Genomic DNA, 12,166 nt, shown 5'->3' with positions numbered 1-12,166 from the left:
ACCAAACAAAACGAAAAAATGAACTGCAGAACTGCTGGCAAAAAAAAACAAGTAAACCAGAAGCCAAAAATTTAGCGCTTTCATCCCCATTCTAGTGAACCCTGTCAGCAATCTTATAAGTCAATGAAATGCACCTCAATGTTTAGGTTACACTGAACCTCAGCATTTTATTTTGCAGAAAATTACCCTTACCCTATTGTCCTCAGAGCATATGTTTAGTGCAAAATCCTGTGCTGGTGTACTTTCATCTGAAGCAGAAACTTCAAAGACTTGATTGTGTGAATCCTATATCATAGTCCTACTTCTAAGGTGGACTATGTTAAGTGAGAGGAAGCAGGTAAATCCTACTTATGGGGTTCAGTACTGTCAGACGGGAGAACTGTTCCTCTGCAAACATTAAACTAATGCACACACTGAACGATTAACAGGCTGAGCTTTCTAGTACACCAGGTGGCTCTGATACCTCTCAAACCTGCCACAGTCACACCAGTCCACTGGATGTGGGTCACTAAGACTCAAAGTCAGGAATCTGGGTCAGAATTTAATTTGTTTATCCCATGCAGTACCCACATTTTTGCCTCTGAGGTGTCCCGCTCTATGCAATAAAACTGTCTACCGTCTGTCTGAGGGCTTAACTTATGTTTTTTTTTCACTCAGAAGAGGTGTGGGCCCACTGTCAAGAGTACTACTGTCATCCACAGAAGGTCTGGGGACGACTGAAGGCAGTTTTCCCTCCCCTGCAGCAAGCCTAGCACAAGCCACAACTGGCTGGACTTGGAAAACTACAGCATGCCCCCCCCCCCCCGGCCCTAAGAGGCATGCACTGGACAGTCCATATTCTGCTCTCCAGCCTGACATCTAACCTCTTCAAGTTCCAGCCTTTGCTACAGTTCAAATGGAGAGACATCAGCACATACCCTCCCACAGGAGATCGTCCTGTCCTCCCTGCCAACTCAGACAATCACCAGAGTCGCTAACTGAACTTGGGTCACCTAGGTTGTAGTCAGGACTTTAACATTTGTTTTCTGGGAAAGTCTGACTTGGAACAAAGTCAATTTTCAGTGGAGACCCAGGGGGTTCATAGGTGTGTACTAGGCTAATGGCCCTGCAGCCTTTACAAGCCTAGCCCATAGGATTACACTGGCATCGTGCCACCCGACCTTAGTCCCCAGTGCCTCTGTCGAGTAAAGCCACTAGAGTGATCCCCGGGGGGAATTTTCTATTTTCCATCCACTCATCAAGATTTCTCTTGAAGAGGGCCAGTGAGGTGCTCTGATTGACATGGATGGGAAGTCTATTACAGAGCATGCGCAGTCTCTGGGTTATGAATCTGTCCCTCCAGTATGTTCTGTTGATTATGATAATGAGGTTGAGGTCTCTGGAGCGTGTGGTGCAGAGGGATTGGGATTTCTTTAGATGTAGCATTTCTAACAGAGCTGGGTCAGACATAGCTTTGTAAGTCAAGCAGAGATCGCCTCTAAGTAGGCGATATGAGACAGAGAATAGTTGGAGTTTTTTTGAGTCTGTCCATATAGGACAAGTGTTTAAGGCCTAAGATCCCCTTTGTGAGGTACTTTTGCAGCCTCTCCTGTTGTTGCAGGTCTTTAGTGAGGTACATCCCAAATGGGGCACTGTACTCAATGATAGGACTAATGAGGGAAGAGTAGAGGGGGACAATGACCTCTTTCTTCCTGGATGCAAAACCCTTAGTAATGAGATGTGCCACATAGAAGGACTTTCTGACCACAGGGGCAATGTGGTGGACAAAAGAGAGGTTGCTGTCAAGCTGTGTTGTCAGATCTCTTATAACGCCTTTTCTGTTCAGTGGACTACCATCGATGTGGTAATTCATGGGAACTGGGTTTTTCCCAAAGGGGATGATGACACATTTTTTGGCATTGAGCTTAAGGCCATGCTTCTGACACCAGTCATTGGTCTCAGTGAGGCCTTTCTGTAGGATGTCAACATCACTTGGGGAGTTAATTATGGCTCCCAACTTGCAGTCGTCTGCGAACTTTGTCAGCCAGAGTCCCTTCATGTTGGCCTAAACATCAGAGAAGTAGAAACCAAACAGGAAAGGACCCTGGATCGAACCCTGTGGGACTCCACTTGTGACTGGTCGGCAGTCTGACTTGGTGTCAGCTACGTTCACACTGTGGGTTCTACCTGTGAGCCAATTTGCAACCCACCTGGTGATATAGGGGTTGATGCCTAGCTTAGTGACCTTTTCTATGATTCCTGAATGGAGAATGGTATTAAAGGCCTTGGCCAGATCAAGGCAGGCTGTATGAACCACCTTACCTTCATCAACAGCTCCGGTGACTGACTCAAAGAAGTCGACCAAGCTGAGCAGGCATGATCTACCTTTCACAAAACCAAACTCTGTGGGATCCAGAGTTTAGAGATTCCCTATATCCTTGTTTACTATGTCCATGATGATGCTTTCCATAGCTTTGCATATCAGACTCACCAGGCTAATGCGGTGATAGTTCCCAGGATCTGTAGTCACTCCTCCTTTGTGGAGAGGGATGACTGTAGCAGTGCACCATTCGGAAGGGACAAAGCCTGAGGTGAGACTGTGATTGAACAGGGCACACATGTGCGGTGCCAGTTCACTCTGTAGTTCATGTAGAACACAGCCAGGGATATTGTCAGGTCCCATAGAAGCTGTATTCTTGGCATTGGACAGTGCTGTTTTAACCTGTGCAGCAGTAATACTGGGTGCCTAGCAATGTACTGATATTGTGACTGGTCCTTTGGGGGGGTGTTAAGTTGGCACCGAATCTGTCGGCCAGTATATTGGCAATATTAGTCGGCTCGGTATAGGAGGTACCACTATGCAGTAGCTCAGAGCAAATCTGGGTATTGCCGTGAAGATTCTTTACATAACGATAGAAGGCCTTGTGGTTGTCGTTACTATCTGCTGCAATTCTGTTTTCATACTTAGCTTTAGAGGATTTGATGAGGGATCTCAACTTTTTGTTGAGGCTGATAAGGGAGTTTTTCCGGTCTTGGGACTTCACCTTATTCCGCATCAGTTTCCTCCTTCTGTTGTAGGGTTATGGCAGGGGACCACCAGATTGGCTTTCTTTTTTGGAGGAGAGCATCTTGATTCTATTGGGTATGGTAGGATCCATGCATCTGTGCACATGTTCGTACAGTGCATTGGTGTATGATTCGGTGGTCATGCAACTATTCTCCATTTGCATGGGTGCCTTGAAGTTAGCCACCTCCGTTTTTAGGAGCCCAGAGTTAGCTTTGGAGAAGTTTTTCATGGCTGTTACCTTTGGGGGTGTGGGGTGGGGGGTGGGGTTAAGGGGGATTTCCAAGGTGATTAGTTTGTGGCCAGATCTTACCAGGGAGGAGTTGATTATTGGTGTAGAGCAACAGTTGCCCCTGTTAACAATGACCAGGTCAAGGGTGTTGCTACCTCTAGTGGGGGTAAGAACGAGCAGGTCCAGGGCATTGGAATTAATGAATTCCAGGAAATGTTGGGAAAGTGTATTGGTACATGAGTAGTTTTCCCAGTTAATGGAGTAGTTGAAGTCACCCAGTACGAGAGTGTTGGACCTTAATATTCTCCAGGGTGCTTAGGAATGTGGAGTGCGAGTCTTGGGACATGGTTGGGGACCTAGAGCAGGCTACGACCTGAATCGCTGTCTTACCCAATGTTAGCTGCTCCTGAAGTATCTCAGATGCTTTATGTTGGGCTACCAGTCTGGAGGTGTGCACATCCTTTATGAATATGGAAACACCACCGCCTTTGGAGCTTCGGTCCAAGTTCTGGGGTCGAAAGGTGTGGAATGAGTTATAGCCTGGTAGAGTTGGGGTGCTTTCTGCTGCCTTGAACCAGGCCTCTGTTATGGCACAAATGTCAATGTTCTCCATTTTAAGGAGTGCTTCAAGCGACTGCATTTTGAGACTTAGACTTCTAGCGTTGAGCAGCATGACCCTCAGATTGCATTTGTTTGTAGCGGTTACGGTGGTAATTTGGTCTTTGGAACACCGCCTAAAAAAAGGCACTATAGGGGTGGCAGGAGCCTTGGTCAGTATCCAGAAGCCCAGGGGTGACAGATGCAGACCATCTCTGGCAAAGCATCGATGTCTGTCAATCATGTCATCCCAGGCAGATATGGATCCCCTTAGAATGACACCAGAAACTTAGCTTACATATCTTTGTAACATGGGAGGAAACTGGAGCACCCGGAAGAAACCCACATGAACGCAGGGAGGACATTTAGACTCCATACAGAAGGCACCCCAGCCCAGAATTGAACCACAGAACCTGTTGTTGTGAGGTGACAATGCTACCACTGCACCACTGTGCCGTCCAATTCATTTATTCATCTAAGCCACTACAGCAGCAGCATCAGAACTTAAATTACACAGCCATGGCAGCTCCCAATTTTACAGCAACCAGTTTATTGAAAAGTCATATAAACAAAACAAACTTGAACAGAGTTTTTTTTGTTTTTCTATTTTATTTTTTTTAATAGGAGTCAAGGAACCCAGACTTATAATCAGATCCAAGGTCAATGACTAATATCTGTCCAATTCCTTGCTGTTAGGACAAGTTCACTACTTGATCACATGTACATTATTGCCAGCTCCAGCAGCACAGAGGGAAAAAGCCCTGACTAAAACCCAGTTAATTTAAGTCCGATTAACAACGTGGGCACTTGCTGGCACTGGTATGGGATGGGGGACACATGACAAGGCTTAGCCTGCATGCTTCTAATCAGCAGACGAAAGGTAGAAAGTGTGTCTCTGCATGCCCTAAATGGTTGAAGTCCTGTTGGAGCTTGGGCTCGCACAGAGATCCAGCCTACAAACAGGGTAGGAATGCTATTACTATGTGTTTGGAAGATGAATACAAGCCCACTGCATACAAACCCCTTGGCCATGAATGGGCATGTGAAAAGGGGCCATAAGGGGTTACAGCAAAATTTCCAGTCTCTTAACCATATAGAGGGGAACTCCCACTCCTGGCTTCCTGAAATCTCATCACCATCCTCCAGGAATGACTGGGCTGAAAGTACAGTTTTGTACCTACCATAAATGTAGATGTCCGAGAGGAATGCATCTGCAGTCTTTACAAATGGGTTGTCCTGTCGTCAGGCAGCCCTTCGGTCGGCCGGATTCCAAAGTCTGGGTCTGGCTTCGGCTGGTGTCGCACTTCACCCGACGTCATTGCGGCAGTTCTTCGGGTATAAAGGCATCAGCCAACGCCATTTTCCTCAGTGTTTCTTGCCCCAGATACCAGGTGCCCTCTTGGATGGCTAAATTTGGATAAATGCCAAAGTTTCCAAATAGTAGAGAGCAAACACACAAAATAAACATGTATGTACATATATACAAACAAATACACCATAATAGATCCCCCCCAAGCTAGCTGAAGATTGGTAAGTACCCTAGGAGTACCTCAGAGGGGAAGGAGGGTGGGTAATCCTGACTGCAGATGCATTCCTCTCGGACATCTACATTTATGGTAGGTACAAAACTGCACTATGTCCTTCAAGGATGCATCTGCAGTCTTTACAAATGGGTAGAATACCATAGCTAAACTAGGGGAGGAGGAAATGAGAATAGATTATGGTGTAGTCAGGATCCCTTGCAACACAGCAGTGGCAAAACCAGCACGGGATCTAGAGTATAGAGGTAAGTTATAATGCTTGGCAAATGTATGCACGGAGGTCCAAGTAGCAGCCTCTATAATGTCCTTGGTAGCCACTCCTCGTAAGAAAGCTGTGGTAGTGGCTGTAGCCCTTGTGGAGTGAGGCCTGATGTTCTCTGGAGTTTTCTTTCCATGGTAGGAGTAACAAAATCTAATGCAATTTCCTATCCATTTGGAGATTGTCTGTTTAGAAATTGGTTTTCCTTCTTTTCCTGTTGCATATGCTACCAGAAGCTGGCCAGTTTTCTATTTTTTTGTCCTGTCCAGGTAGTAGCGTAATTGTCTGTGTAGATCCAAGGTATCTAAGAGCTTTTCTCGCCTGTTCTGTGGATTGGGGAAGAATGTAGGAAGGTGGATAGCCTGATTTAAAGAGACTCTGGATACCACCTTAGGCATAAATGTAGGATTTGTTCTCAGGGACACTCTATCTTGATGGAAGATCAGGAAGGGTTGTACTGCCATTAATGCCTGTAGTTCAGAGACCCTTCTTGCTGAAGTTATTGCCAGCAGGAAAGCAGTCTTCCAGGATAAGTATTGCAATTCTGCTGTAGCTGCTGGTTCGAAAGGAGGTAGAGTCAGTTTTTCTAGCACAAAGTTCAAGTCCCATGCTGGCAATGGAGGTTTCCTGGGAGGTTTTACATTTTTAATTCCTCTCAGAAACTGTCTGAGCAGAGGATCGAGAAGACAGGAGGATCCAAGCTGTATTCTGCTGAAATAGCTGATGCATGTATCTTGATGGAGGAATAGGACAGGCCTGTATGGAAGAGCTCCGCCAAGTACTCCAGGATGTTGGCTATGTTCACCAGTGTCACATCTTGCCCCTTTGCAGTACTCCAGATGAGATATCTTTTCCATTTTGCTGCATAATTCTTTCTTGTTGAAGGTCTACGAGCCTCCAGGATTATGTCTTTAACCCTTTGGGATAAATTTGGGTTAATTGTTGTTATGTAATGTTCCAGGCAGTTAGCTGCAGAGTTTTTAGGTTTGGATGCAGAATGCTGTAGTTGCTCTGTGTCAGCAGTAATGGGATCAGGGGCAGTTTCCATATTTGTTCCCGGGACATGCTCCTCAGCAGTGGATACCAATGTTGTCTTGGACAGTCTGGGGCTATCAGAATGATCCTCGGATGTTCCTCTTTGATCTTGAGAAGCACCTTGTGCATCAAAGGAAGTGGTGGGAATGCGTATGCTGTCAGGCTTTTCCAACTGAAGGACAGGGAGTCCACCTTCCAAGCAAGTGGGTGGTAAGTCCTTGTGCAGAATTTCTTCAACTGGTGATTGAAAGGGGATGCAAACAAGTCTATTTGTGGTAATCCCCATTCTCTTGTGATGGTTTTGAAAATGTCTGGATGCAGCATCCATTCGTGGGCATCTGTTGTAGTTCTGCTTAATATGTCTGCTAGAATGTTTTCCTTCCCTGGTACATAAATTGCCTGTAACTGAATGTTGTAGCTCAGAGCCACATCCCATAGGTCCAGTGCCAGCCGGCATAGAGGGTATGAGTGTGTGCCTCCCTGTTTGTTGATGTACCACATAACTGTGGTGTTGTCTGTCCTTATCATCAACTGGCCTTCTTGGCCTTCTTGGAGAAGAGGTCTGAATGCCTGGATTGCCAATTTTACTGCCATCATTTCTTTTAGATTTATGTGCAGATGCAGCTGGTCTTGAGTCCATAGGCCTTGAATGCACTTGCCCATCATGTGTGCCCCCCAACCGAGGTCTGAGGCATCTGTCGTGATGGTTTGTCTTGGTTGACTTTTGCAGAAGGGCAGTCCTGTGTTTGATTGACAGGCCTGAACCCACCATAAGAACTCTTGCTTCAGGCATGGGATCATTGGAATTTTGGTTTCTAGGCTGTGCTTGTGCTGAGACCACAAATTCTTTAGGTACCACTGTAGCTTTCTCATATGAAGTCTGGCATGAGGGACCAGTATTATGCAGGATGCCATGAAGCCTAGAGCTTGTAGCACTTTTCTTGCAGTTAGATGGCTCTGCTTTGTTAATGCCAAGAAGTAGAGAGGAAGTTGCTCTTTCTTTTCTGCAGTTAGAAATGCCATTTGTTTTGATGTGTCCAGTTCTGCACCCAGAAAGGTTATTCTTTGGGATGGAATCAGCCTTGACTTTTTTGTATTGACTGTATATCCCAGGGCTTGTAGCAGGTAGATGACTCTTTGTAAGTCTTCTGTTAGTTTGTTTTGTTGTCCGCTTGTATCAGGCAGTCGTCCAGGTAGGGATAGATTTGAATTCCCTGAAGTCTGCAATGAGCGATTACTGATGCCAGGCATTTCGTGAACACTCTGGGTGCAGTAGATAAGCCAAAGGGCAATGCTGAGAATTGATAATGCTCTGATCCTGCAAGAAATCTGAGGTATCTTCTGCAAATTGGTCTTATGGGGACGTGCAGGTATGCCTCCTTGAGATCTAGAGTTACCAGCCAAGACTCCTTGCCCAGCATGGGAAGAAGCTGCTGTAGGGTCAGCATTTTGAATTTTGGAACAATGAGGAATGTGTTTAAAGCGGACAGGTCTAGAATAGGCCTCCATTTGTTTTCTTTTCTTGGTACCAGGAAGAGCCTGGAGTAAAATCCCTTCCCTTGCTCCATAAATGGTACCTTTTCCACAGCTCGCATTCTTAATAATTGAGATATTTGTTTTAGAGCTTCTGCCCTTTGAGAAGGTGGAAGGTTTGGCATTCCTCTCTTTCCTGGTAGTGTATGGAAATGGAACCAGTAACCTTTGTCTATAGTCTGCAAAATCCATTTTTCTCTTGTAATGCAGTGCCAGTTTCTTGAAAATAATGTTAGCTTTCCGCCTAAGGGTGCTTCTAGTTGTTCCCTGGTAGGCGGTGCCACCGCCAAGTCACTGTGGTTGAGTTGTTGTAGTGGTGGTGGCTGTATCCGTGCCTCGTTGGTTGTTACCCTGCCACTGGCGACCCCTGTAGGCACCCCTGGATTGGTTTCTGCCTCTAGCGCCTATTCCTGCCTCTTTGTGCCTTAGAGGAGTCCGGAAAGGACCAATTCTTGGAGGGCCAATTCCTGCTAAACCTTGGAGGTTGAACTTGTAAGAAATCTTTTACTGTTTGCACAGATTTTGCTTTCTCTTCCATCTTTTTTAGTACCTGCTGTGCGGGGGCACCAAATAAATTGACCTTGTCCATAGGTGCATCCAAAAGCTTAGATTTGACATGGTCTGGTAATGCCTGTTCTTTCAACCATGCATGCCTCCTGATAACTGTGCCAGTCATGGCTGATCTAAAGGAAGCCTCCAGTGCATCATAGCCACATTTTAAAGAATGGTTACTAACCTGCTGTATGTTATGTAACATTTCTTGAACATACTTTTATCTAAAGATTCTTCAGAGGACAGCTTTTAGTCAACTGGTCAAGCATAAACTCTTGATATTGAATCATATGAAATTGGCAGTTCAAAGCTCTACCTGACAAAGTAGCAGAGGTGTAAACTTTTTTCCCCATCTCTCTAAGGACCTGGATTCCCTTTCAGAGGGAGGGGTTTTAGAAGAAGTAGCTGCTACAGCTTTAGGGCCCTGGGAGATAGTCTCTGGATCTGCAAAGGGCCTTATATAAGTGGTGATGAGTGTCCGGGACCCTGTAGTACCTATCGGGCTTAGCAGGAGCCGGAGGTAAAGTATCAGGAGCAGTGCAAGCATCATTAAATGCATCATCAACAACAGATAGAACTGGAGGAATAGCTAAAGGCCTATGCTGTGGCAAGTGTAGAAAGGTCCTAAGCCTTTTTCTAGAGTCTGAGAAATCTTGGCCCTGCCACTGAAATTGTTCCCTCATAGCATGCAAGGTTTCCCCAAAGGAAAATTCCTCAGGAGGAGAGGCTGAAGGGATGGACTCCTCAGCATCAGAGTCTTCGTAAGGAGAAGAAGCCTCAGGAGGGTCTGTATGTTCTGAGTCATCAGAGGAATCATCTGTGGCTACTGGCTCAGGGGGCTCTGCTCTAGGCCTCTTTTCTGGAGGAGGGAGAGAGGCCCTGTCTGGATGAGGCTGGGCTCCACGAATTAAGGAGATGAGATCCTCTGCCAAAGAAAGCATATGGGAGCTGGTGCTGGGCCTCTGAGAGGGGGGCTTGGCAGGCACAGGTTTTGATGCTTTGGCTGCTTTAGCCCTGGCAAAGGCCTTAATAGACATAGCTGGAGGAGGCCTAGCAGCTCCACGTGCAGGGGTAGAAATATCTAGGGGAATGGTGTCTGATAAATCCTGTGAAATCGCAACAGAAGGTTGGATTTCAGAAGCCGTTTCTACCAGGATAGAAGAGGCCTCGGTAGAAGGCAAGTTATCGGCTGAAGAAAGAACCGCTAGCTCGGTTTCGGCCGAAACAGAGACGCTCGTGGTTTGCTTAACTGCGGTTTCAGCCGAAACCGCGGACCGCGAATGTCGGTCCTTTTCTTTGCGTTTTTTGGTTATTTGCGTAGTCGGAGGATCCGACGGCATAATGTAGGCAAAATCGGAGCCGAAAATCTGTTCAGCAAAGTCCGAGCGACGTCTAAGCGTCCGTCGGTTAAAAGAAGCACAGGCTAGACAAGCTGCTACGTCGTGGTCTGGGCCTAAACAATGTATACAATAGGAGTGGAAATCTTTATGAGGTATTTGTTTCCCACAAGATAAACAGTTATTAACTTTCTCTGACATCGGCTGAGGCAAGAAAGAGTCCCCAACGGGGTACTTAGCTTTAAAGAAGTCTTTGAAGTAGTATTCGGTAGTAGTAATCTCTGGATCTGACCGACCGGCACTTGCGAACAGCTTCTGCTTCGGGCGCCACGCGGCAAGAAAGACTGGGGAAAATGGCGTCGGCTGATGCCTTTATACCCGAAGAACTGCCGCAATGACGTCGGGTGAAGTGCGACACCAGCCGAAGCCAGACCCAGACTTTGGAATCCGGCCGACCGAAGGGCTGCCTGATGACAGGACAACCCATTTGTAAAGACTGCAGATGCATCCTTGAAGGACATCAGCTCTCAACCACAGGAAACAGGTCCACACACTAGCCAGAAGGATCACTGCCATCCTCCAGGAATGACTGGGCTGAACAGCTCTCAACCACAGGAAACAGGTCCACACACTAACCAGAAGGATCACTGCCACCCTCCAGGAATGACTGGGCTGAACAGCTCTCAACCACAGGAAATAGGTCCACACACTAGCCAGAAGGATCACTGCCATCCTCCAGGAATGACTGGGCTGAACAGCTCTCAACCACAGGAAATAGGTCCACACACTAGCCAGAAGGATCACTGCCATCCTCCAGGAATGACTGGGCTGAACAGCTCTCAACCACAGGAAATAGGTCCACACACTAGCCAGAAGGATCACTGCCATCCTCCAGGAATGACTGGGCTGAACAGCTCTCAACCACAGGAAATAGGTCCACACACTAGCCAGAAGGATCACTGCCATCCTCCAGGAATGACTGGGCTGAACAGCTCTCAACCACAGGAAACAGGTCCACACACTAGCCAGAAGGATCACTGCCATCCTCCAGGAATGACTGGGCTGAACAGCTCTCAACCACAGGAAATAGGTCCACACACTAGCCAGAAGGATTGGCCTCTATATATATTATACAACTTGATGACATGCTACAGTCCTTGAATACCAGAACCTTACGATACTCTACAGCCTTAAATTTATATGCTATAGATCGAGAAAACAGTAGGCCCCATTCACTCACATGATATCTAGAGAAGCAATGGGCAGTGCAGCCATTCACTTCAGCAGTCGAATTCTCTAAATGCACTTTGCAGTGAAGAATGACCATTATTAGCAAGCAAAACACCAGCAAACCTCACAAATACTCACCACGAGCACTTTCGCTGCTTTTCTCCAAAAGCTGTGATCTGTCTGCTTTGTCCATTTCCTTATACAAGTCTAATTCACACAGACATAAAAAAGTTAGATTTGTATTCTAGCTTCTTCTTATACAACAATTAAAAAAAATCTACCAATAATTTAAAGCCAAAGAAATGCAAAGACCCATACCGGTTTTACTTCTGTCTGGAAATTTTAACCCCTGCATTATCCCCAGTTAGGTTCCACAAGCAAATCATCAATTTCTGCTCTGTAAACAAGCACAGAATAGAAATGAAAACAGTCAATCAGCACCTGAATTTGTACCTGTGATGTGTGATCCAAGTCTGATCAAGGGAAAGACAGCCGAAACATCTTCACCCCCTACAAATAAACAACATAATCCGGTTAGTTAATTAATTAAAAAGCTGCACAAAACAAGTGTGTACACAATACAGATTCGAGCAAAGAGCTTGGTTCTTATCAAACAGTGACTTCTGGCTCCAAGATGCCCTGGTTGTAATTCAATCCACATGATTAAAATCTAGAATATAAACTGACAGGGAAATTAATATGATGCAAAGGGTACAGAGTAGAAAACTAAGAATGCCAAGTCTAGACTATAACTAGACAGGAATACTAAGATGACGCAAAGGGAACAGAGAAGAACAAGTGTGTGAA

At 46.0% G+C, this 12,166-nt stretch overlaps 1 protein-coding gene across 1 annotated transcript in view; it reads right to left on the bottom strand.

Moving 5' to 3' along the window:
* LOC122808661 (alpha-1,4-N-acetylglucosaminyltransferase-like) overlaps nucleotides 1-11,792 on the bottom strand; it is a 234,424-nt gene extending 222,632 nt beyond the window's left edge. Inside the window, exons 1-2 of the mRNA XM_044079636.1 lie at nucleotides 11,678-11,792; nucleotides 11,498-11,566 (exon numbers count right to left, since the gene is read on the bottom strand). Of these exons, the coding sequence (XP_043935571.1) occupies nucleotides 11,498-11,566; nucleotides 11,678-11,714 (106 nt within the window). The 5' untranslated portion in view covers nucleotides 11,715-11,792. The remainder of the gene's footprint in view (nucleotides 1-11,497; nucleotides 11,567-11,677) is intronic.
* Between the last annotated feature and the right edge of the window lie 374 nt (nucleotides 11,793-12,166).

This window comes from Protopterus annectens, chromosome 8.part0 (assembly GCF_019279795.1).
Source record: "Protopterus annectens isolate FY-2018-M chromosome 8.part0, PAN1.0, whole genome shotgun sequence".
Classification (NCBI taxonomy): Eukaryota; Metazoa; Chordata; order Ceratodontiformes; family Protopteridae; genus Protopterus; species Protopterus annectens.
Note: the sequence above shows the minus strand (reverse complement) of the source record. Positions and strands in the feature narration are given on the sequence as shown.